This window comes from Lynx canadensis, chromosome X (assembly GCF_007474595.2).
Source record: "Lynx canadensis isolate LIC74 chromosome X, mLynCan4.pri.v2, whole genome shotgun sequence".
Classification (NCBI taxonomy): Eukaryota; Metazoa; Chordata; class Mammalia; order Carnivora; family Felidae; genus Lynx; species Lynx canadensis.
In genome coordinates, this window is record NC_044321.2 from 91,752,093 (window position 1) to 91,779,421 (window position 27,329).

Genomic DNA, 27,329 nt, shown 5'->3' on the forward strand with positions numbered 1-27,329 from the left:
GCAACTTTAAAACCACAATGAGAAATAGCTTCTCACCTGCTAGAATGACTAAAATTGAAAATACTAACAGAATTAGTAGCAACTGAGACTTCATAATTTGCTGATGGAAGTGTAAAATGGTATGTTAGCAATTTCTTTTAAAAGTGAAGCGTACATCTGCCTTATCATTCCGCTGTTTATATTTATATGTGATATGAACATATATGCCCATGCACACACAAAAAATTTATGCTCAAATATTCAGAGCTACTTCATTCATAACAGTCCAATACCGGAAATAACCCAAATGCCCATCAACATGTGAAAGTATAAGCAAAAATCCTTGCAAAGGAATGATATTTACAATAAGAACTAATGATACAACCAAAAATAAGGGTGAATTGATAGCCACTAGAATGACCAAAAAGCAGCCAAATATGTAAGCATAGATCTTATGTAATTCCTTTTCTGTGAAGTTCTGGAACAGTAAAACTCATCTATATTGATAGATACCAAAGAGTCATTTTCTGAGCTCAAGGACATTGACTAGAAAGGGACACGAGAGGGGCGCCTGGGTGGCTCAGTCGGTTAAGCGGCCGACTTCGGCTCAGGTCATGATCTCACGGTCCGTGAGTTCGAGCCCCGCGTTGGGCTCTGTGCTGACAGCTCAGAGCCTGGAGCCTGCTTCAGATTCTGTGTCTCCCTCTCTCTGACCCTCCCCCGTTCATGCTCTGTCTCTCTCTGTCTCAAAAATAAATAAACGTTAAAATTTTTTTTTTTTTAAAAAGAAAGGGACATGAGAAAACTATCTGCAATGTTGAAAATGTTCTATTTTTTTAATTGGGTGATAATTACACTGATGCAAACATTTGTAAGACCTCATGTAAATGTATAATTGAAATCTATTTTTGTGCACCAGTAAATTATACTCAATACATAAATTTATGTTAAAAATCAACAAAGCATCAGGGCACCTGGAAGGCTCAGTCAGTTGAGCGTTCAACTTTTGATTTTGGCTCAGGTCATGATCCCAGGGCCGTGGGATCAAGCCCCAAGTTGGGCTCCATAGCATGGAGCCTGCTTGAGATATTCTCTCTCTCTCTCTCTCTCTCTCTCTGCCCCTCTCTCCCCCCACTCTCTCCATCTAAAATTAAAAAAAATAATCAACAGAGCATCAACAGCCTATGGGGCTCTGGAAATACATTCTCTTATTGTCTATTATTTTAAGTAATAACTCAAAGAAAAATGATCACAATATGTGGTGGGGTTATACGATATTTAGAAATAAACCATATGGGGGGCGCCTGGGTGGCGCAGTCGGTTAAGCGTCCGACTTCAGCCAGGTCACGATCTCGCGGTCCGTGAGTTCGAGCCCCGCGTCGGGCTCTGGGCTGATGGCTCAGAGCCTGGAGCCTGTTTCCGATGCTGTGTCTCCCTCTCTCTCTGCCCCTCCCCCGTTCATGCTCTGTCTCTCTCTGTCCCAAAAATAAATAAACGTTGAAAAAAAAATTTAAAAAAAAAAAAGAAATAAACCATATGGAAACAATTACACATATATTGGTGAGTATAGACTTGTACTATTGATTCTTAACGTTGTACATAAAACAGTAGATCATAAAGCCGATCATAACTGATCATAGTATCTATTTTTTAATGTCTGTAAGTTATGTAGTGATACCCTCTCTTTCATTCTTGATATTGGAAATTGGTGTTCTCTCCTTTCTATCTGCTTTTTCTTGATGCGTCTTGTTAGAGATTTATCAATTTTATTAAACTTTGCAAAGAATCAACTTTTACTTTGCCAGTTTTCTCTACTTTGTGTGTTTTCTTTCATTGATTTTTGCTCTTGTTTATGATTTCTTTCCTTCTATGTAGGATGTACTTTCTTCTTTTTTAAAATTTCTTATTGTGGAAACTGAGATCACTAATTTTAACGCTTTATTTTTTTCTAATATAGACACTGTGGCTAAAATTCCCTCTGACATTGCTTTTGCAATATCCACAGATTTTATATGCTGTGTTTGCAACATATTCATCCAAATGTTTTACCATATTTCCTTGTGATTTCTTTCTTGGCCTCTGAACAATTTAGGCATTTATAGTGTGATTTCCAATTAGCTGAGGTGTTTTCTCAATATCTTATTGTTACTGATTTCTAATTTTATTCTGATGTTGTCAGAAAACGTATTATAGGATATTTCAGTCTTTGGAAATTGAGATTTAGTTTATGCTCTAGTACATCTGAATTTCCACCTGGTATCATTTCCATCAGCCTAAAGACATTTCTTTAGGATTTCTTTTAGTGAAGATCTGTTAAATTCTCTCAGCTTTAGTTTATCTGAAGACGTCTTAATTTTACCCTCACAAGGGGCGCCTGGGTGGCGCAGTCGGTTAAACGTCCGACTTCAGCCAGGTCACGATCTCGCGGTCCGTGAGTTCGAGCCCCGCGTCAGGCTCTGGGCTGATGGCTCAGAGCCTGGAAGCCTGTTTCCGATTCTGTGTCTCCCTCTCTCTCTGCCCCTCCCCCGTTCATGCTCTGTCTCTCTCTGTCCCAAAAATAAATAAACGTTGAATTTTACCCTCACAAAATTCTGGGTTGACACGTGTGGATTTATTTTGCTTTTACTTTGTTCTATTTAAGGACAGTTTTATTATCGTCTGTCCTCTATCATATCTGATGTGAAGTCCTTGTACATTTCCGTATTACTCCTCTTTATGAAATGTGTCATTTTTCTCTTGCCTTTAGATTTATTATTTATATTGTTTATAATGAGTTTGTTTATAATATTGTTATGATTTGTGTCCTTTGAATTTATTCTCTTAAGAGCTTGTTGAGTTGCACGGATCTATAGATTAAGACTTGTCACCAAATTAGGAAAATTTTTACCATTATCTTTTCAAATATTTTCCTGCCCCATTATTTCCCCTCTTCTTCTGAGACTCTAATTACATGTGTTAAGACGCTTTGTATTGATTCATAGATCCCTGAAACTCTTACTTTTTTAAAAATCTTTTTTCTTTGTTCTTCCAATTAATATTTTTTCAACTTTTTAAATTCCAGTTAGTTAACTTATACCGTAATATCAATTTCAGATGTAGGATTTAGTAATTCATCACTTACATACAACACCCAGTGCTCATCACAAGTGCCCTCTTAAATACCCATCATCTATTTAACCCTTCCTCCGCCCACCTCCCTCAGTTTGTTCTCTATAGTTAAGTCTGTTTCCTGGTTTGCCTCTCTTTTCTTCCCCCTATGTTCTCTGTTTTGTTTCTTGAATTCCACATATGAATGAAATCATATGGTGTTTGTGTTTCTCTGACTTATTTCACTTAGCATACTCCTCCTCTCTGGCTCCATACACATCATTGAAAAAGACAAGATTTTATTTATTTTTTATGGCTGAGTAATATTCTATTCCATATAAATATATATTTATCAGTCAATGGACATTTGTGCTCTTTCCATAACTTGGCTTTTGTCGATAATGTTGCTACAAGCATCAGGTGCATGTATCTCTTTGAATCATTATTTTTGTATCCTTTGGGTAAATACCTAGTAGTGCAATTGCTGGATGGTAGGGTCGTTCTGTTTTTAACTTTTGAGGAACCTCCATACTGTTTTCCAGAGTGAACGCACCAATTTGCATGCTCACCAACAATGTAAGAGGGTTCCCCTTTCTCTCCATCTTCACCAACATCTGTTGTTTTCTGTGTTGTTAATTTTAGCCATTCTGACTGGTGCGACGTGGTATCTCAACTGTGGTTTTGATTTGTATTTCCCTGATGATGAGTGATGTGTAGCATCTTTTCGTGTATCTGCTAGCCATCTCTATGTCTTCCTTGGAAAAATGTATATTCAAGTCTTCTGCCCATTTTTGAACTGGATTATTTGATTTTTGGGTGTTGAGTTTTATGAATTTTTATATATTTTGGATACTAACCTTTTATCACATATGTCATATGCAAATATCTTATCCCATTCCATAGGTTGCCTTTTAGTTTTGTTGATAAGCTTCTTATTTTGATGAAGTCCCAATAGTTTATTTTTGCTTTAGTTCCCCTTGCCTCAGGAGACATATCTAGTAAGAAGTTGCTACAGCTGGGGCGCCTGGGTGGCTCAGTCAGTTAAGCATCCAATTCTTGATTTTGGCTCAGGTCATGATCTCACGGTGGGATCCAGCCTGCTGACAACCGGGTGGGGGGCGGTGTGCACACTCTCTCATGTTTTTAGGAATTTATGCAAATTGTCCAATTTGTTGGCATATAATTTTTTAAAATATTCTCATAATTGTCTGTATTTCTGTGATGTTGGTTGTGATCTCTCTTTATTTTGTGGTTTTATTTATTTGAGTCCTTTCTCTTTTCTTTTTGATAAGTGTAGCAAGCGGTTTATCAATTGTATTAATTTTTTTAAAAATCTCATTCCTGGTTTCATGGATCTGTTCTACTGTATCTTTTAGTTTCTATATCATGTATTTCTGCTCTAATCTTTATTATTTCCCTTCTGCTGGCTTTAGCCTTCATTTGTTGTTCTTTTTCTATCTCCTTTAGGTATAAAGTTAGGTTGTTCATTTGAGATTTTTCTTACTTCTTGAGGTAGGCCTGTACTACTATATACTTTCCTCTTGTGACTACTTTTGCCGCATCTCAAAGGTTTTTGGACTGTCACATTTTTATTTTCACTTGTTTCCATGTAGATTTTTATTTCTTCCTTGATTTCCTGGTTAACCTATTCATTCTTTAATAGTATGTTGTTTAACTTCCATGTATTGTAGTCTTTCCAAGTTTTTTCTTGTGATTGACTTCAAGTTTCATAGTGTTGTGGTCAGAAAAGATGTATGGTATGATCTCAATCTTTTGTACTTGTTGAGGTCTGATTTCTGACCTAGTATGTGATCTACTCTGAAGAATGTTCCTTGTGAACTTGCAAAGAATGTGTATTATGCTGCTTTAGGATGAAATGCTCGGAATATATATGTTAAATCCGTCTGGTCCAGTGGGTCATTGAAAGCCATTGTTTCTTCATTGGTTTTCTGCTTAGATGATCTGTTCATTGTTGTAAGTAGGGTGTTAAAGTTCCCTACTATTATTTTTAAGTGTCTATTTATTTATTTTGAGAAAGAGAGAAAGAGCTGGGGAAGGGCAGAGAGAGAGGGAGAGGTAGAATTCCGAAATAGGCCCCATGCTGTCAGTGCAGAGCCCAACACTGGGCTCAATCTCATGAACCATGAAATCATGACCTGAGTCAAAATTAAGAGTCAGAGGCTCAACTGACTGAGCCACTCAGGTGGCTCCCTCCTATTATTGTATTATTATCAATTCGTTTCTTTATGTTTGTTATTGTTTTATGTATTTGGGTGCTTTCCTGTTGGAGGCATAAATATTTACAATTGTTAGATCTTGTTGTTGGATAGACAACTTTATTGTGAAATAGTGCCCTTCTTTATCTCTTGTTACAGTCTTTGGTTTAAAATCCAGGTTTTCTGATATAAGTATTGACTTTCTTTTGGCCTCCATTTGCATCATAAAAGTCTCTCCATCCCCCCACTTTCTATCTTCAAATGCCTTTACATCAAAATGAGTCTCCCATAGGCAGCACATAGATGGGTCTTATGTTTATATATGTTCTGACACCCTATGTCTTTTGATTGGATTGTTTAGTCCATTTACATTCAGAGTGATTATTGATAGATATGTATTTAGTGCCATTTTATTGCTTGTTTCGTGGTTATTTCTGGAGATTTTCTCTGTTCCTTTCTAGTTTTGTCACTTTTGGTCTTTCTTTCCCACTCAAAGAGTCCCCTTTAATATTTCTTGCAAGTGTGGTTTAGAGGTCACAACCTCCTTTAGCTTTTGTTTGTCTGAGAAACCTTTTATCTCTCCTATTCTGATTGATAGACTTGCTGGATAGAGTATTCTTGGCTGTAAATTTTTCCCATTCTGCACATTGAATATATCATGCCACTTCCTTCTGCATTGCCAAGTTTCTGTGGAGAGATCTTCAGCTAGCCTTATGGGTCTTCCCTTGTAAGTTAGGGACATCTTTTGTCTTGCTGCTTTTAGGATTTTTTCTTCATCACTATATTTTGCAAATTTAACTACAATATGTCTTGGTATTGGCCTATTTTTGTTGAGCTTGATATGAGTTCTCTGTGCCTTTTGGGTTTGGATATCTGTTGCCTTCCCCCGATTAAGAAAATGTTCAGCTATTATTTCCTCAAATTAACCTGTTGCCCTCTTTTCTCTCTTCTTCTTCTGGGACTCCCATGATACGAATGTTATTATGCTCAATGGAGTCTATGAGTTCCTTAAGTGTATTCTCATGATCCAAAATTTTTCTTTCTCGCTTTTGTTCAGCTTTGTTATTTCCCATTATTCTATCTTTTATATCGCTTATTTGTTCCTCTGGTTCTTCCATCCTTGTGGTCATTACATTCAGTTGGTTTTGAATCTCAGTTATTGTATTTTTCATTCCTGACTGATTGTTTTTTAACTCTTTTATCGTTGTGGCAAGAGTCTCCCTGATGTCTTCCACGCTTTTCTCAAGCCTAGCTAGTATCCTTATGATTGTTGCTTTAAATTCTCCATCAGGCATATTATTTATATCTGTTTCGATTAGATCTCTAGCCATGACCTGTTTTTTTGTTCTTTCTTTTGGAATGAATTCTTCAGCCTTGGTATTTTGTCTAGGTCTCTGTCTTCTCTGTGTTAGAAAAGCCTCTCGTGTTTCCTGCTCCTGAGAGTAATGGTTTTATGAAAAAGAGATCATATAATGTCCAGGGTCTGGCACTTCAGGAACGTTCTCTGATGTGTACTGCATGCACTCTGCTGCTATGTTTTGGCTGCTCTATCTCTCATGTCAGTCATCTGCAGAGGCTTTCCTTGCTTGCAGTGGGCAGTATTTGGACCTTGGCCAGAGTGTGGCAAGTTTTAACCAGGTGTGATCTGATCTGTTTGTTAAATGAGACCCGATGCTACTTCCACTAGAACTGAAGCCTTGCAGAACTCTATGGTCAGAAGACATGGTGCGTATGGGGCTTTCTGCTGATCTTCTGGGGAAGGGGCCTGCTTAGATGGTCCTTAGGCACACTTGCCTGAGTATATGCAGAGCATGGGGGGTGGGACGGACTCGGCACAAGCAGATTAGGCAGCCAGCGTTGACACTGTGCTATTTACTGAAGTTGGTTTATGCTGACAGGCAGGGGAGGGAGGTGGTACCAGCCAGCTTCTTTCTCCCCAGAGAGGGGTCTCTGTGCCTGCTGCTCTTAGGAAAGTACTCCCGGAAGAGCAAGTAATTGCCCCCCATGCACCCTAGGTGTTTTTCAGATGGCTTTTTTCAAGCGGTCTGCCTCTGAGTTGCTTGCCTGCTTGGAACAGCGCTGTGCCCTTTGGGCTCTCTCCCAGCCAAGCCGACTGACTTTTAAAACTCCAAACTTTAGGGACGTGCTGGTCTTCTAAGGGAGGGTCTTGCCACACTGGGATGGATGCAGGTGTGACTAAAAAGAGTAGTCACGCCAGAGGGCAAGGGGCGTGGGGTTTGGAGGAAGCTGGCTAAACAACCAGCTGCCCTCAGCCAGTGTGTCCGCACCTATGCTGAGGGGCAGAGGATGGAAATGGCTCCCACCAGCTCCTTTATTCCTGGAGCAGTATCTCTGCAAACACCACCTCTCACAGATGCTCTCCAAGAAGAGTGAACAGCCTCTCTCCGTGTCCCTTAGGCAATCCTCAGATCACACCATCTACCCCAGGGTTGCCCGCCTGCCTTCTGTCCGGGAGCAGGGCAGTGCCCTCAGCACTCTATCCCGGCCAACCCCATCACCTCTAAAACTCCAGTCTCTGAATCCCGTTTGTTGTAAAAACTTATGAAAATCAGCCCCTCCATTTTCCCAGCCAATGGCTTTGGGAAGTGTTCTCTTTGTGCATATCCCTATGTACTTCTCTCTCTCTTGCCTTTCCCTGCGACCATGGCTCCCTCCCCTCCACCGCATCCATGATCCGTTTCTCCCCCAAACCATGTCTCCACACTTCCTACCTTCCTTGATGTGGTCTCTTCTCTCCTTGTGGTTGTGCAGTTTGTTCTGTCAGTTTCTTGGGTATTCAGAATGACTTAGTAGTTATGTAGCTGTGTTAGAGGGATGAGGCAGCCTAGGGTTCTCCTACTACTTACCCCCCCCACCCGACTTCTTCCAATTAATTTTTTTGAGTGTCTTTAAGTTTGTAGTTCCTTTCTTCTGCCATCTCCAATCATCTATAAAATTTGTCCAGTTTAATTTTCATTCATATATTTTACCTCATAGTTCCCAAACTGCCATTCCATTCTTTTTTTATAATTGACACGACTCTGCCAAGACTCAGCATCTCTTTACTCATGAGGGCCATATTTGGCTTTAAGTCCTTCAACATCTTCTTTTCATAACAGTGGCTGCAAATTCTTATCTGATCATTCCAACAGTAGGTGGTATAGGAAGTCTGTTTTTATTGATTGCCTTTTTTGTGATTAATGTAATTTCCTACTTCTTCTTATCTATATTTCACTTTATGAAGGGCACTGTAGATGATGCATTACAAAGAGTCTAGAAGGCATTGTTTTCTTCTAAAAGAGTATTGAATGTCAAGCTGGCATGCTATAAATTTCCTTCTGTTCTTCCTGATCCTACTGAGGTTTGGTTTTAGGTTTTATTATGGGGCATCTTTTAAGGACATGACCCTTACTCCTAAGTATGTTCTTTGTTTTGTTTCTGTTGAATCCTCAAGATGTTAGTGATGAGGTAATGGGGTCTCTTCATTCTGGTTGGGTGCCAGGGTCCAGCCCCAGCAGGTCCAGGGGCTCCCGAAGGATGAACGGCGTCGGCAAAAATGACAAGTGGACCCAGACAACAGCAGCGTGTTAGGCTGGCCGCTTTATTGTGGCAAGCGTGGCATTATATTTGTTAGCAAATTCCTTATAGCGTGCGTCATCTATGTTTTTGGGCATTACCTAATTCTAAAAATGTTCCTTTGTGTACTCACCCATTAAGGGACAACATAGTTATTTTCTTGTAACGTTCCCTCCTGCCCTTTCAAGGTCATCTAGCTCTCAACACCTCAAGTGGAATGTTTACAGGGACGTGACTTCTTAATTGTTCCTTTGAACCATTTGCGGTACAAGGAACAAAAGTATTCGCTTTGGTCTGGCGTCCCGGGAGGGAGCCAAGAGGGCCCTGGGAACCCACGCCTTACACGTTCCCAGAGAGACAATGTATACCCAGGAACTAATGAACCATTCTGTACCTTAACCCACGAGGTCCAGTTATCATCTGGAATGCCTCCTGGGGGCCAAGTGGGCCTAGGGGTTGGAGTAACTTGTATCCATAGATACACTCTTTTGTTGCCGGAGTGGGGATTTCGAACCCATTTATCCCCCTCCTTGGCTAGGAAATTATGGGGCTATCCTTCCCTTAGGTAGAGGAGTCTTTATAGGGGGTGGCAAGGGCTGGATGTAGGGCTGCATGATTTCCCTGCTGAATCTTATTTCTTTCCCCAGTGGTTCTTTCCCCGGGTGGGGGGGGGGGGCGTCGTGGGCAACTCCCCAATTAACAAATTCCCCAGGTACTTTCATTGGTAGGGGGGGCTGCCCTGACCAACACTAAGGCCAAATTACATAAAAGCAGGAGTACAAGAAGCTTCACTTTCAGTGGGCCTCCCATGCAGTCCCGATCCGTCCACTGCCCGGGCCCTGCCATCAGGCTGGTTGGATAGCTTGGCTTCCGGCAGTTGGGCCGGACTCCAATTTCTAAGACTGTGTGACCTCGAGTATATTTGTCCTCATCGTTGCCACTCACTGCTGGGCCTCATGGAATTTCACCTGTGTGTGTGTGACCTAGCTCTCAACCATGTACCTGGAGCGTATGCTTACAAATACTTCTTGGTCTCCCCTTCCGCATAGGTGTCTCTTCTCTTATACCTCGCCTGAGAAATTCCAGGTGTTTTGACAGTCTTGAACTCTGATCTCTGCTTCCTTAGTTAAACAAGACAGCCAATCCCTACTTGGGGTTCTCTTCCCTGTGACGCAGTCAAGAAATTATCTCCAGATAAAGAAGGTGAATATAGGACTTACCTCATGTGTTTCTCTTATCTTAAAAAACACAGTCCTACACACATTATTTCTAAATGCCTAAAAACAATAGTCTCATATATACTTTCTGTCCAGTTTTATGGTTGTTTGTGTACTACCAAGAACTCTGCCATGGCTGGAAACCTAAGTCCAATTTTTAAAAATCTTTTTTCAGGGGTGCCTGGGGGGCTCAGTAGGTGAAGCGGCCGTCTTCGGCTCAGGTCGTGATCTCGCGGTCTGTGAGTTCGAGCCCGGCGTCGGGCTCTGTGCTGACAGCTCGGAGCCTGGACCCTGTTTCAGATTCTGTGTCTCCCTCTCGCTGACCCTCCCCCATTCATGCTCTGTCTCTCTCTGTCTCAAAAATAAATCAACGTTAAAAAAAAAAATTAAAAATCTTTTTTCATCGTGGTTAAATTTAAATTTTTTTTTTCAACGTTTTTATTTATTTTTGGGCCAGAGAGAGACAGAGCATGAACGGGGGAGGGGCAGAGAGAGAGGGAGACACAGAACCGGAAACAGGCTCCAGGCTCCGAGCCATCAGCCCAGAGCCCGACGCGGGGGCTCGAACTCACGCACCGCGAGATCGTGACCTGGCTGAAGTCGGACGCTTAACCGACTGCGCCACCCAGGCGCCCCCATCGTGGTTAAATTTAGATGATACGTATTGACCTTCCTGAGGTTCATTGACCCTTGTTTCTACTACTAATCCCTTCCATCAAATTTTCTTAATTTTAAATAGTGATTTTTTTTTTAACGCAGGATTTCTTTTCTTTAGTTTCCACATCTATCCTGAAATTCCCATCTCTACCACCACATGTCTATCTTTTCTGATAAATTATTACCATATTTATCTGTTAAAGCTTTTGTCTGTCAATTCCAACATCTGGATCCTGTGGGGATCTGTTTCTATGTACCCAGTTTCCTCTTTATAGTGGGTCGCATTTTTCTGTTTATTCCTCTTTATTATGGGTCCCATTGTTCTGTCTCTCTTGTATATCTAGTCATGTTATAAATATACTCTTACAGAAGCACTGTTTTTGGTTTTTTATGGTAGGCTCAGGGTTTTAAAAGCTCTAATTTTTATTCCTAGGGCAAATCCTTTCGTCCTGTGAAATGCTTTTTCCCCTAAGGCATGTTCCCCCTGAGCATAAGAGAAAGGGCGAGGTCTTTACTAAGCTTTTCTAATGGTGTGATGCCAACTCCCAACTTTGTTTTCTCTGCCATAGACAACCGTAGAAATCCTTATTAAATACTTTCATGTTTTCAGATGTTGCTTGCTCCATAGGCTCCTTGGAATCCCACACACAAAGGATTCAAGTGTCCTAAAGCAACGGGAGGGAACATTGTATTGAAATCGTAAGCCCCCTCTTCCCCGTGGCTTTGTCCTTTTCTCTGACTGCACTTTCCAAACCCCAGCTGTCCTGCAGATCTTGGCCTGTTCTCTGACTCCCAGTTCAATTCCACCGCAAGTTTCTGCTCTGAGATCTAACCTCCAGGCTGGAGAATGCCCTCAGGGGGAGAAACATACAAATTTGGAGCTCAAACACTATGTCTCCCTCATTCAATAGCTGCTTCCCCTGTAATTTCTACATGCTTTTTGCTCACTCTCGTGTACCTTCACATGTTGGGGTTTTTGTTCACAGTTTATGATTGTCATTACCACGAGTGCTGGTCTTCTATAAACTACCCCACCATTATTAGAAAATGAGAGTCTTTTTCCTAGCATTTTTTATAGTTTCTTATAGCAAGAAGTTAAATCTGATTCTGATACCAGGTACTACATCATGACCGTAACTGGGAATGTGTAAATTTTGATGGTGCAAAAGGTTAACATCTTTATTTTGCCTAACCTATAACGGAAATTGGGGATTTACTCCAATTACAAATGTAGACAACAAACCAGAAGGGTAATTTGCAGTATCTATATTATTATCATCAATAGGACTCACAGATAATTGAAAATCACATTCAGTTCCGGCAGATATCTGAACATATGGTAGACGCTGGTCCCTATCTCAAAATTTCAGTAGCTCTTTGATCCATAACTAGACCTCGATATTTAACGTGTTAATCAGAAAGCACACATATTGCCGTCTCTGAAGTTTAGCTTTAATGTTTGACAGCAGAACGTCAAACGAATTTTGTTTCCTTTGCAATCCCCTGTGTTGTTTTATCCATTCAAAAACATTGCTCTGACAATAAATCATATTTTAAAAAACACATTATTCTGAGAGGAGGTCTATAGTTACAAAAAGGTTTAGAACCCTTGCCCTAGATTCTTTTCTGATCCTCCTTCTCTTTCCACAACAGTTCTTAAAAGATCACGACCTTATAATTTCCCCTTATAAGAAAAGTCCTGTCCCCAGCTCACACCTGTCTCCTGAGTTCTAAACACCTATATTCACATAGAATTTCATACTGATCCTCAATGCGGACTTCGAACCTGACACAATCCAGAGTCCACTACCTTCCCTGCCACAATCTTGCTCCTTCACCTATGGTCCTATGCTTAGTGGCAACCCCATCTACCTGAGGACACAAACCAGAAAGCTGCAATTGTTTGTTGACTCTTTCCTCTCCCTCACATCCCCTAGCCAATCAATCACCATGTCTTATTGATGGAACTTCCTAAATATCACAAAATTGGTTTATTTCGCTTAATCCTTCCTACTTCTCCCTTAGTTTAGACTCTCTTCTTTCCTTTGCATAATAATATCTTTCTTACCCGTTACAAGAGACCCGAGGCCCCCTTCTACCCAAGCGTTCACTTTCTGCCTAGGGACCCAGCCGTCCGTTTATTCTCAGGTTCTCAGACCCTTGTTCCATTGCCCATTGTCTTTTTCTCCTGAGTCTCCAAACTCTCCCTCCTAAATATTTTCCCGGCAACACAGAAGAGTGTTCAACTTCTTTTCTTTTTAAGAAAACCTTACTATCTCCATTCATCTAACTACATTCACTCTCCTTATTTCTCATTGCTTCACAGAATCAACAAATATCCACTTAAATCATTTTGTACATCAAGTTAACAACTCGGCTCTTTTGCCATCTATCAGTTATTTCTTCTTTCTAGTTAATTCCTCTTTTACCTTTTCAGGTAGGCCTTGATCATTTCTACCACCCATTCATACTATCATCTCTTCCAATAAAAAGTAACAGGCATTTTTAGTTCCTAGTGTAACTCTTCCAGTTGTTTCTGACTTTGCCTCCTCAGGGACCTTACTCCATCACCTGTTACTTTTCTTTTTTGTATCTTTAAGTTCTTCCACTTTGCCGGCTTTCACCCCTAACAATGTAAGCACATTATTGGACTTTAAATATAGGCTTAGTGTTTTCAAGTGATTTAGTCATCCTGCTCTTCCTGGTGCACAGAGGAAGGAGCTTAGATGGGCAGATTTCCTTTACGAATGCAAATTTCTCTAACAAAAGGGTAACTTCTACTTTTTCTTTTTTTTTTCAATATATGAAATTTATTGTCAACTTGGTTTCCATACAACACCCAGTGCTCATCCCAAAAGGTGCCCTCCTCAATGCCCATCACCCACCCTCCCCTCCCTCCCACCCCCCATCAACCCTCAGTTTGTTCTCAGTTTTTAAGAGTCTCTTATGCTTTGGCTCTCTCCCACTCTAACCTCCTTTTTTTTTTTTTTTCCTTCCCCTCCCCCATGGGTTTCTGTTAAGTTTCTCAGGATCCACATAAGAGTGAAAACGTATGGTATCTGTCTTTCTCTGTATGGCTTACTTCACTTAGCATCACACTCTCCAGTTCCATCCACGTTGCTACAAAGGGCCATATTTCATTCTTTTTCATTGCCATGTTGTACTCCATTGTGTATATAAACCACAATTTCTTGATCCATTCATCAGTTGATGGACATTTAGGCTCTTTCCATAATTTGGCTATTGTTGAGAGTGCTGCTATAAACATTGGGGTACAAGTGCCCCTATGCATCAATACTCCTGTATCCCTTGGGTAAATTCCCAGCAGTGCTATTGCTGGGTCATAGGGTAGGTCTATTTTTAATTTTTTGAGGAACCTCCATACTGTTTTCCAGAGTGGCTGCACCAATTTGCATTCCCACCAACAGTGCAAGAGGGTTCCCGTTTCTCCACGTCCTCTCCAGCATCTATAGTCTCCTGATTTGTTCATTTTGGCCACTCTGACTGGCGTGAGGTGATATCTGAGTGTGGTTTTGATTTGTATTTCCCTGATGAGGAGCGACGTTGAGCATCTTTTCATGTGCCTGTTGGCCATCTGGATGTCTTCTGTAGAGAAGTGTCTATTCATGTTTTCTGCCCATTTCTTCACTGGGTTATTTATTTTTCGGGTGTGGAGTTTGGTGAGCTCTTTATAGATTTTGGATACTAGCCCTTTGTCCAATATGTCATTTGCAAATATCTTTTCCCATTCCGTCGGTTGCCTTTTAGTTTTGTTGGTTGTTTCCTTTGCTGTGCAGAAGCTTTTTATCTTCATAAGGTCCCAGTAGTTCATTTTTGCTTTTAATTCCCTTGCCTTTGGAGATGTGTCAAGTAAGAAATCACTGCAGCTGAGGTCAGAGAGGTTTTTTTCTGCTTTCTCCTCTAGGGTTTTGATGGTTTCCTGTCTCACATTCAGGTCCTTTATCCATTTTGAGTTTATTTTTGTGAATGGTGTGAGAAAGTGGTCTAGTTTCAATCTTCTGCATGTTGCTGTCCAGTTCTCCCAGAACCTTTTGTTAAAGAGACTGTCTTTTTTCCATTGGATGTTCTTTCTTGCTTTGTCAAAGATTAGTTGGCCATACGTCTGTGGGTCTAGTTCTGGGGTTTCTATTCTATTCCATTGGTCTATGTGTCTGTTCTTGTGCCAATACCATGCTGTCTTGATGATGACAGCTTTGTAGTAGAGGCTAAAGTCTGGGATTGTGATGCCTCCTGCTTTGGTCTTCTTCTGCAAAATCACTTTGGCTATTCGGGGCTTTTTGTGGTTCCATATGAATTTTAGGATTGCTTGTTCTAGTTTCGAGAAGAATGCTGGTGCAATTTTGATTGGGATTGCGTTGAATGTGTAGATAGCTTTGGGTAGTATTGGCATTTTGACAATATTTATTCTTCCAATCCATGAGCACGGATAACTTCTACTTTTTCAGAGCTTCTTCTGTGTTTGTGACGTCTCAAAATAATCAACTTGAAATGATCCGTATGCCAAAGAGACATATTTTGCGATGGCACATTCTGCTACCTCTTGGTAGTAATGCGGTCCTATTTCAGTGCTATCTCCGATTTCACTTCCTCATGCCCTCAGCCATGTTGCAGTTAAATCCTAAGACCTTCCCCACCCACCTCTCCACACATTCTCATCCACGTGTATCTCACAAGCCCTGAACATTCCTCTCGTTCCTCAGGCTCCTGGCCTGTCTTCTCTTGCTTTCCTGCTACAGTCTTCCTCTTTTAGTTCAACTTCCCTCAAAGTCATTTCCGTTCTCCTTGCCCCTACTTTTGCAATCCTTAACCTTTATTCACACGTACCCCTGTCCCTACTCTTCTCAAAGCTAAAAAACCCTTGAAGTTCAACATCGACTCCGAACCTGACTCTGAATTTCTTACCATTCTCACTGCACGGACCTCATAGTGATGTACGTACCACAGCACGCTATCAACTCCCATGTGCAAGAGACTCATTGCTCCACCAGGCAAGGGACCACTCATGTCAGCATGACGTTGTGTGATCCTCCCAAGTGTCCTCGAAAAAATTCCTTTCCATGAAGAACAGCTCATGAAAATAGATGCCTCTGAGATTGCCTTTGAGTTTAATAAGAAGTTGAATTACTGACAATAGCCCTCCAGTTTATAAGAATGTTTTCATTTTGGTGTTGGCTAATTTGTTCCAGGAAATTCATTCTATAAACTCTCTCCCCTCTTTTGTATCACCATTCATTATTTATCTGTTTTCACTATTCCACTATAATTGTTGTCTCTATAATCATCAGGGACCTCCTCATTTTCTTTTTTTTTTCCTTTAATTTATTTTTTCAATTTACATCCAAGTTAGTTAGCATATAGTACAACAGTGATATCAGGAGCTGATTCCTCAATGCCCCTTACCCATTTAGCTCATCCCCCCCACCCACAACCCTTCCAGTAACCCTATGTTCTCCATATTTAAGAATCTCTTCTGTTTTGTCCCCCTCCCTGTTTTTATATTATTTTTGTTTCCCTTCCTTATGTTCATTTGTTTTGTCTCTTAAAGTCCTCATGTGAGTGAAGTCATAGGATTTTTGTCTTTCTCTGACTAATTTCACTTAGCATAATACCCTCCAGTTCCATCCACGTAGTTGCAAATGGCAAGATTTCATTCTTTCTGATTGCCGAGTAATACTCCGTTGTATATATACACCACCTCTTCTTTATCCATTCATCCATCGATGGGCATTTGGGCTCTTTCCATACTTTGGCTATTGCTGATAGTGCTGCTATAAACATGGGGGTGCATGTGTCCCTTTGAAACAGCACACCTGAATCCCTTGGATAAATGCCTAGTAGTGCAATTAGTAGTCGTAAGGTAGTTCTACTTTTAGTTTTTTGAGGAATCTCCATACAGTTTTCCAGAGTGGCTGCACCAGCTTGCATTCCCATGTTTTTGTTTTTAAATGTATGTCTATTTTGAGAGAGAGCAAGGGAGCAGGGGAGGGACAGAGAGAGAGATTCCCAAGCAGGCTCCATGCTGTCAGTGCAGAGCCGGACGCAGGGACACAGGGCTTGATCTCATGAACTGTGAGATTGTCACCTGAGCCGAAATCAAGAATCGAATGCTTCATGGACTGAGCCACTCGGGCGCCCCTCTTTTTAGGTTTGACAATCATTTTCAAAGACAGAGGCAATGTTTTAAGTTCTAGACTTCTCTGGGGCATTTGACTCTGCTGATACCTTCTTCAGAACATTCCATCCCTTTGCCTGCTTTGACATAATTCTTCAGTCACACTAAATTACCACCATGCTGCTGATACCCATTTTGCAAATTGTGCTTCTGATAATTTTGATCTTACCAGAAGAGATTAAAAGAAGTTTTTCAGACCAGATTCACACATGTGAACGTATTTGCATTGACGACTACATAGCGATGACTGACCAGCTGGCGGTAATTGTAAGAGACTATCCGTTTTAAGACACATCATGATTTCAAAGACATTAAAATCTGAAAGAAATTGTGCATCTAAGAATCATTGGCATATGGTATTATTATCTGATAGTTCGAAGAGAATTGATCTGTGTTGCTTGAATTCGAGGCTTTCCAAAACAGTGTGAACATGTTTATACATTTTCTGAATTTACTTGCCTTATTTGAAGTAAATGATCTTACCAAGTTATTTTATGGCTTTTATGAGGTTGGAATGAGATAATGCATGAAAAGTATGTGATGCAGCTAAAACACGAGAGTCAGGGAGTACTCAGTGAATGATAAGAGTAGTTAGTAGCAGTAATGATATTTTTAATAAAGACTTGAACTATAACTGTTTCCGAATTCAACATTTTTAAAGTGCTAAGACCCTATATGTTTACGGAAAGTATTCTTGTCTCTCTGAGATTCAGTAAGCTTAATAAATAATAATCATTTTTTCAGAGTGTTTTGAGAGCTAAATGAGATAATGCATGCAAAATATTTGCCAGCTGATTGGTTGGAGTAGTACTTGACATTTTCAGCAGAACATGCGTGATAATTTATCTTTGTTGTTTCTAGAATTCTAAAGAAGATTGATAAAGATTCATTGAAGTTAATTTCAGAAAGATTCCTTGCCTCTCGTTAATAATTCCTTCTTTCTATGTTTTTGCCTGCACAGAGTAAGGTAACACATGAAAGCATACAATACTCATAAAATACTTGACTTGGTGTGTGACAAATCGGAAGCAGTCTTTCTCCTTGGCCAACTGAAAGGTTTTAGAAATAAAAATATCAGAGACTGCTCCAATTATACTTACTAAAATCACTTAATTTTTCTGAAGTTAACTTCACCCAATAACATGTGCCTTTCAGAATTTTTGCAAGAATGAATAAGATAGTGCATGAAGTTCATTGCTATTATCGATATTGTTTATATTTACCTGACATTATACTATCCCCTGAATTTCTACTGATGGACAAATTTAAAGTATGAGAAAGACTTTACACATTTGCTGAACTTAACTCTCCAGGGTTTAAGTAACTTCAGCTATTAACACAGAACAGCAGTTCTCAAACTCAGTGGTATCAGGACCACTTTATACTCTTTAGAATAATTGAAGATCCCAAAAAGCTTTTGTTTATGTGGATTATATCTACTGATACTTGCTGTATTTGCAATTAAACCTGAGAAATGTTTAAACTATTTAGGAACGATTTCCCTTTAAATAACAAGAATGAACCCTGGTAATGTTAACGTTAAGTAACATTTTGATGAAAACTATGTTTTACAGTTTTGAACACCTCTCCCGTGTTTAGTTTTATGGAAAGACAGTTGAATTCTCATACATGTAGCTGCATTCACCTTGTGATGCTTTGCTTGGATTAAAGTTTATGAAGAAAACGCAGTTTTAAAGACAAAGAGTTGGAAAAAGGAAACCTAGCAAACCCTCTCAGACGAGATCGGGCGCGTTCAGGGTGGTATGGCCGTAGACCAGCAAACCCTCTCAAAGAATCTCAGAGGCCCCCAAGGTCCTTGAACCACACTTTGAGAACTGCTGACACATATCTTTAGTTTTTTTTTTTTAAGTATGGAATAAGATAATCTGTGCAATATGTGTTGTTATTAATGCTGCTTCGTTTGTTGCTATTATTTATGATTTCCAGATATCATCAAAAAAAACCCTTGAGTTTCTTCTTGTTTTGTTGACTGCATTCATGGTTGCTTTAAAAAAAGAAAGAAAGAAAAAGAAAATTAATAATGGCATAAATTTGGTAAAGCGGTTAAGCTACTTGGCCAAAAAATATCTGTATTACAGAGTCTTTCACCAAATTGAGATAATACAGTTTACATGTATAATATCAGTGACCTTTCCTGTAGGGAGTTGAATCACCAGTCCAGCATTTGTTTCCTGAGTGTAGGTTTCTCAGCCCTTATCAGGATTCCTCCAGAGTGACTGTGAATTCCCTAGATCAAGTCTCTAGCCTCAAGCTCTAGTTCCCAAGATGCTGGGGGAAAGGGGTGCGAGAGGGGAGAGGTTGGAAGGGGAGCAGTTCCCCCAAACCCCCTCTGGTCTTGCTATAGGATCCTAAGAAAATATGAGTTTTCCCCTCCCAGTACTTTGTGAGAAAAGGGCCTTCTTTCCTACAGTTATATCAAAGTGGTGAGTGTTTGTACTCAGGACCCCGAGTCTTTTGCTCTAGAAGTAATCACTTCCAAGCCTAGCGTGGCCAGTAAGTCTCGGAGAACTTTATGATCTGGGATCTAATGGCGATTTCATTGCCTGCTGCAGAAAGGGCCTTTAGGTCTTCTTTTTCTCTTCTTAACTTTTAAAATATTACTAAACTTTTGTTATGGAGGCTTTCAAGATTGCAAAAGTAGGTAGCATTATATAATAAAGACTCATGTATTCATCATCCAGCTCCCAAATTTATCAATTTATGGACGGTCTGGTTTCACTCCTATCCACATTTCCCCTCCATATTATTTTGAAATAAATTCCAGACATCGCAATACTTCATAAATATTTCAGTATGCATATCTAAAAATAAAAGAACTTTTTTTTCTACATAGCCACCATACCAACATCTCTCTGAAAGATTAATGAACAGCAATGATTTCATATCATGGAAAGGCCAGTCATGGTTCAAAATTTCCAGCTGGGTCATGAACGCTTTTCAATGTTTGTTGGCATCGAGATTCCAAGAAGGGCCACATATTGTAATTGCTTGATAGGTATTTTAAGACTGTCTTATTCTGCAGGTTCTTCCTCTAGTTTTTTTCTCTTGTAAATTATGTTTTGAAGAAGTCCTTCCCTTTTTTTTCTTACTTCCCTATTCACTCCTCTAACTCCAGAAAACTTCCTGCGACCTAACCCTTCGCTAAAACATTTCATCGAAGATAAGCCACTACTGGCTTCCTTCGGGCACACTTGATCTACCCTGTTTCTAAAGACTCCCTTCTTATTTATGAGTTTCCGAATAAAGGTTCCAACGTTAAGAGCTGGCAACCTGCGTACCTGCCTTTCCGTAACTCAAGAAATGTAACCTGTGTGGTTCTCTCATGTAGTCTGTAGTCCCAAATGCCTGTTGAAATTCCTCCATGCATTTCATCAGACTTGGTGACAAAGAGCCTCGTCACATCTCTTACTGCTTCTCACACCATCACTTGGTCTCTTTCTCTAGGGAAACAAAAGGCCAATCATTTCAGAAATTCCGCATCTCAGGAAGAGGGCAGACAGATCACTTTCCAAGTGCTCTCTTTTCCTCGTGTCTTCCCAGAGAGTGAACACCAGTCAACGTCCTCAGGGGGCTCTAGCAGAGAGCCGCTGACCATTTTTCACTTTTGGTCATCCAGCCAAAAGTCTCCACCTGATGCAGGCTGTTAGGACAGCTTGCACCAAGGGATTTTCGGTTTTCAGATCCGTCACAGTTCTGTATGTGTTCCGTAAAGCCAGCAACAATCTCTGGGAGTGCACTTCTGTCTCCCCTCACAGCTCATAATGTGAATATCTACCAGCCCGGGATGCCTAATAATAATCTCAGATAGGTTCCTAAAAGTGCAATCTGACTTTTCCCAGGCTTCAACGTCCTGGGGGGACACGAGAGAGAATAAATTAACATTAAAACTTGAACTTCAGGGGCACCTGGGCGGCTCAGTCGATTAAGCCTCCGACTTAGGCTCAGGTCATGATGTCACAGTCCGTGAGTTCAAGCCCCACATCGGGCTCTGTGCTGACAGCTCAGAGCCTGGAGCCTGCTTCGGATTCTGTGTCTCCCTCTCCCTGTGCCCCTACCCTGCTTGCTCTCTCTCTCTCTATCTCTTTCTCAGAAATAAATAAATATTAAAAAAAAAAAAAAACCCTGGAACTTCATTTGCAAGTTATCCCTACTTATTGATGCAGGATCTCTTCAAGATCTACCAGAGAGATTTCTGAAAATTTCCAAGCTTTTCCCTTAGACGGAGGCACAAGATCCCCTTCCACTCCCACCTCCTTGTTGATGTTTCCTACCCGGGAGCCTGTTTATTCATGGAGCTGCTTACCTACAAGGGCTACCTCTCGGTATTCTTAAAAAACAAACAAACCAAAAATGCTCGAAATTGTAGACAGAAATGAGACTACCGCGTCTCTCCCAACTCTGCATTTTACTCTGCCTCTGGTGCTTGAAATGATGCTGCTTATGCCCAGCGACTCACAGAAACTCTTGCTGAAAAGAGAGCCCTCCCAGTTTCTGCATATAGATCATTTGCGCATAGCGGTCCGATCTCGTCCCGGCAGCACGGCTGGGTGCCATCCTGTTCTCTGCATCTCAAGTAACCAGAGCTCCCCAGGCTCTGGCTCCACAGGACTCACACCTAAAATTTCCTCTTCTTACCCTCTTTCCTCAGGAAAGGCGGGAGTGAGCTAAAAATTCATCTCAAACACAGGGGGGGCCTCGGTGGCTCCGTCGGTTAAGCATCCAACTCTCCATTTTGGCTCAAGCCATGGTCTCACCGTTGGTGGGTTCAAGCCCCTCATCGGGCTCTTCGCCGGCAGCACGGAGCCTGCTTGAGATTCTCTCTGTCTTTCTGCCTTGGCCCCTCCCCTGCTTTCTCTGTCAAAACTAAATAAATAAACCTTTTTAAAAAGAGCTCATCTCAAACTCAGCCCGGCCAACCCTGATAGGCTGTGATGAGTGTCGTAGGCGGCATGCGCATCATTTTTATTGCATGCGGAAGATGACATGCCAACAACACGAACCTCTGAATTTATCAATGACATTGAGTATAGAAGTAACGCATCCATCCACTCAACGATTGTTGAGTGCCCGCTGTGCGCCAGCGCAGTTCTGGGAGCTGGAAATGAAAGGAAGCAGACACGATGCACTCTTACACACAAGCAACAATGGTAATTCCTTGCCTCCCGCACAGAAATGTGGGGGGAAGGCATTCCCCACAGGAGAGAAGCTGCCATTTCCTGAGGCCCCCGTGCTTCTCTTTCACGTGCCTAGCAACTCAGGCCATGAATAGCTTTCAACAAAGAATCAGCTCGGAATTTTCTCCGGCAAAGTGCGATTGGATGGATGTCTGCGGCTGTACAAACCCGCGCAGCTCTCCAGTGCTCTGTAACAAGACCTTCCCTTCTTCTTCTGTTCCTCCAGGGGTATCAGTTCCTATCCCAGTGATCGGACTGAGAGACGAAGAGAAAGTGTTCGTCAACAACACGACCTGCGTGCTGAACGACCCAAACTTCGTCCTTATCGGGTCCTTCGTCGCCTTCTTCATCCCGTTGACGATCATGGTGATTACGTATTGCCTGACGATCCACGTCCTCCGCCGCCAAGCCCTGATGTTACTGCACGGCCACGTCGAGGAACCGCCCGGAATAAGCCTGGACTGTCTCAAGTGCTGCAAGAGGAACCCCCCCGAGGAAGAGAGCGCTCCCAACCCCAACCAGGACCCGAACCCGCGCCGCAGGAAGAAGAAAGAGCGCCGTCCCCGGGGCACCATGCAAGCCATCAACAACGAACGGAAAGCGTCGAAAGTCCTTGGCATTGTTTTCTTTGTGTTTCTGGTCATGTGGTGCCCGTTCTTCATCACCAATATTCTGTCGGTCCTGTGTGGGAAGGCCTGTAATCAGAAGCTCATGGAGAAGCTTCTGAATGTGTTTGTCTGGATTGGCTATGTGTGTTCGGGCATTAATCCTCTGGTGTACACGCTTTTCAACAAAATTTACCGAAGGGCTTTCTCTAACTATTTGCGCTGCAATTATAAGGCAGAGAAGAAGCCTCCGGTCAGACAGATCCCGAGGGTCGCGGCCACTGCTTTGTCTGGGAGGGAGCTTAACGTTAACATTTACCGGCACACCAACGAACCGGTGGTTAAGAAAGCGGATGATCGGGAGCCCGGTATAGAAATGCAGGTAGAGAACTTGGAGCTGCCGGTTAACTCCTCCAATGTGATTAGTGAAAGGATCAGCAGTGTGTGATTAGCAGTGCGGAAGCGGCAGAGGCCTTTCCTGCGGGAAAGCTACCAACGTAGGAAAAGGTTCTCTAATTCTTCTGTCGGTCATACCTAATGTAAATATCGTCGTCCGATTTAAAAAAAAAAAAAAAAAAAAAAAAAAGTGTTTTTGTATATAGCTTTGCAACTTTACAATCATGCATACAATAGTGAGATTTAGGGGTCTATATTTACTGCTTATAACAGATGGAGAATAACTTATTTTGATTATTCGATGCGTAAAACGTTGATGTTTCTTCTTTCCCTCCCTCTTTCCTTCCCTCCTTCCCCCGCCCCCCTCTCTCTGTCTCTCTCTCGCCCACTCACTTTTGTGCATAAGGAAATGTCGATGTTCATCTCAGGTGGCGTTTGCGTGAGACCAGAATGATGTACGGGGACAGTGGTTACACTTCAGCCACACCAAAATTGACAATTCGCTGGACTCTTTTCCCGGGTTAACAGTAAATATACGCTTTAAACTCTTGCTCTGCTCATCTACACACATCAACGTAGTAAGATCGGTTCTGCCTTCTGATGACCTTATCACACCTATTCGCGACGTCAAAGGTAGAACTTAGCCTCGTTGTCACATACAGGGGCAAAATTTGACATTGTCAGAATGTCGTGTTGGTATTTTACTGCAATGTCCGTCCCCAAACATAGTGGTCTTTTAACATAGCAGCTGGATGACCAGGACTACGGAAGTGGAAGGCTGATACGAGATATATACACCAATAGCTTTTCACTTCTCAAGGACAATGTTCAAATTCTGATTACAATGCCAAGCAAACTGGAATTAACGTCTTCATTCTGGTCCTTAGTAAATACCTAATTCTGTGATGAAACTGGGGAATGAGATCCCAGAGTTATTTCCCAATCCAGGATTCAACGTCGATTGGGTTTTGATCTCCGAATCCTGGAAATTCGTGTGCTACACACAAAGTGAAATTTGCATTTTGAGCCTTATTAAAGTATTTTCATAATTACGGTACCTCTGTCTATAGGACCCAATTTAGCAGTCCATTTTTGAGTAAAACTTGCGCAGGAAGAGCATAGGTGACCAAAACCTTGGAAGTTTTACTTGATTAAGGACTACAGAATTAGGCCCTTAGAATGTGAAAAAAAAAAAAAAAAAGTAATTACAAAACAAGCTTGTACTGAACTCTGGGAAAAACAGAAATACAGAGTTTCCATTCGGATTTTAAACAAAATGTATCTCATTTTCAGATCCTTCCAAGCTCTCGTGCAGGAAGAGGCTGCAGCTAATTTGTGAAAGTGGAAAGCTCTTCATTGTCCTGCAGTTGTGTAGCAGAGGTTTAAATCTTTGTTAAAATATAGCGTTGTGTCACAATAAGTGTTGGCCATCGTTTCCATTCGTGGGCCTGCTGCTCTAAGAATTCAGCGCCATTTAACTTGTTTGCTAACCGTGAGAGGTTTTCAAGCACTGCTAAAGTCAGACCATCAAGTCTATGCTGTGTTCCGAGTATACAAGCGTTTCCAGTGACTATCTTTCCATGTGTGTCCATTTCACACAACTGTGGATCAATTTCCCGAAGAATGCATGACGCCATCTCTGATGCCTGACAGTTACTTACGCGCCTTAGCGTGTGCTTCTCGGTTGGTGAAGGCAGAATCTGAATTTCCAAAACCCCTGGTCGATGTTCTCAACACACAGCATAGATAAATCCAACCGTCTGCCACCAGGGCAGTGGGAGAGCTGCTGTATTCGAGGAAACTCGTACAGTCTCTACTTGATGAGCAACACTGCCGAATATCCGTCAATCGCTTGAGCATGCCCAAATCTGACATGAAAGTCAAGTCTACCTGCCTGTTCTAGCTCTGTCGAACCGCATGTTAAACCAATTATAAGAAACTGAACGAGACGATCTAATTCTTACTGACACGAAAATGTCTGAAGACACCCAGCATGCATGAAGCACGAGTTCTGCACATACACATGGTGTCCCTCATGTATGCTGTGTATGTTGCATGAATCCATCGATTTGTGTGGAGGCGGGACAGAGTAGGTGATCTTAACAGGACTGGAGAAAATCCTTCAGCAGTCCTTAACACGACTGCGCATTCAGATCTGAAGTATTGTGACTATTGGAGAAAATTGGAAACATCTGATTTCTTAACTAGCAGGGCAAGCTCGTAGCACATGTTTTACAAAGAAAAAAAAAAATACAAACCACAGATTTTCAAAAGCACTAGCAATAAGTTGAATGATAATAGCTTATAGCACATTTGTTAATAATCCTTATGTCATCGAGTAGTAGTACTTCATAGTACCCAACACAGTCATTATTCTCAAATCGTGTGCTATTCGTAAGTTCTGTGCAGTTTGGTATGAAACAAATATGCTCATTTGGATATAAATCTTACAGTTCAGTGTTAAATCTACAAACTTTTGTAAATGTTTTAAAAAAAAAAAAACAACACTCCATGTGATAAATGTAAACGTGGTGAATTTGCTGTCAAACAAATCATTTTGATGTACTATATTCTATATGTATATCTGTTTAAGACACGTGCAACAGACTGCCTTATATTATTTCCTGTAAATCTTCTCCTTTGTCAAATGGTACTTTTTGTGAGTGGTTGCCAAGTGTTGTCTTACTCGTGGCTCCTGTATGTTATCCATTCCAGGTTTTTGTGATACTTCCTATTAATTTATTAAATTTATTAAATGTTGGCTAGCTTGTCACGTGTCTTTTTCCCCCCCTGCGCCTTTTGAAGGGGAAGATAGGAAGACATGAAACGACGCTTCATGTCGTTTGACAATTAAATCATGTCCTAAAAAAATAAGTTCAAAAAGACAAACAGAACCAGAAAACATCACTCTTCTGATTAATTCTGCATGTACCCAAAGACGGCAAAACCAGAGGAAAGACAATTAAGCGGCGCAAACAACAGGGGCGCCTGGGTGGCTCAGTCGGGTAAGCGCCTGACTTTGGCTCAGGTCACGATCTCGCGGTTTGGGGGTTTCGAGCCCCCCATCAGGCTCAGAGCCTGGAACCTGCTTCAGATTCTGTGTCTCCCTCTGTCTCTCTGCCCTTCCTCTGCTCCCACTCTGTCTCTCTCTCAAAAATGAACATTAAAAAAGCATTTTTTAAAAAAGAGGTGCGAACAACAAAACAATATTAACAAACACCACTGATGCTTGGTGAGCGGAATAACTGTGCTCCCAAGTTATCCTCCCTTCCTCAATCCGAGGAGTGGCCTGGGATGGCTCATATACCCTTTGCGATAAGTTTCATTACTATCTTATTGCCACCAGACTCTAAGCTCCCCAAGAACAGAAAGAACCATGTCTGTCTTTTCTTTTAAAGTTTATGTATTTATTTTGAGAAAGAGAGAGAGCATGAGTGGGGGAGGGGCAGAGAGAGAGAGAGAGACAGAGACAGAGAAACAGAGAGGGAGAGGGAGAATCCCAAGCAGGCCACACGTCAGCACAGAGCCCGACACGGGGCTCCAGCCCCATGAACTGTGGGATCGTGGCCTGAGCCAAAACCAAGAGTCGGATGCTTAACCGACTGAGCCACCCAAGCACCTTAGGACCATGTCTAGCTCGTTGATGGTTTTATCCCCAATACTTAGCAGCTGCTCTACATTCAACAGCTAACTTTTGAGCATGATCAGTACCTGTGGGCACTGCGTTATCTATTCCGGTTGCCAAAATGGGCCTCACAACTCTTGGGTCTCCAGTCATGTAGCACCTGAATTTCCCTCTATTCCACGTGGCTTTGGATGCCTCTCGAATCAGGGTCACTGTGCTAAGCCACTCTGTTCCCTCACACTCGGAACCAGGGATGACAACATACATTGGCCTTTTCTTTCAACATTTATACCTTCCTGATGATGAGTGAGCCTAGATGATCCTGGCCTGACTTCAGTTCCCAGAGAAAAAAGCAGGAACACCTCATTCCTTTGCAACAAAGACTAGGTTGATGCCTAAGAGTGCGTCCAGACATAAACGTTGGACCGTCACTTGAAACAACAGGGTCACTGCTGCCCAAGGCCAGAAATACATTTTAACCCGGAAGCTAGGGGACTACCCTTCCCCAAAAGTGAGGCAATGGGGAGAGGCTAGAATTCCTGATGGCACAGAACGGGAGTTGTTACTACCGTGTGGAACGGAG

The 27,329-nt window shown here is 41.6% G+C and overlaps 1 protein-coding gene across 1 annotated transcript in view; it reads left to right on the forward strand.

The window, feature by feature from the left end:
* Positions 1 to 25,882, forward strand: part of HTR2C (5-hydroxytryptamine receptor 2C) — a 168,320-nt gene extending 142,438 nt beyond the window's left edge. The window contains exon 4 of the mRNA XM_032592154.1: positions 22,347 to 25,882. Within this exon, the coding sequence (XP_032448045.1) occupies positions 22,347 to 23,173 (827 nt within the window). The 3' untranslated portion in view covers positions 23,174 to 25,882. The remainder of the gene's footprint in view (positions 1 to 22,346) is intronic.
* Positions 25,883 to 27,329: the final 1,447 nt, after the last annotated feature.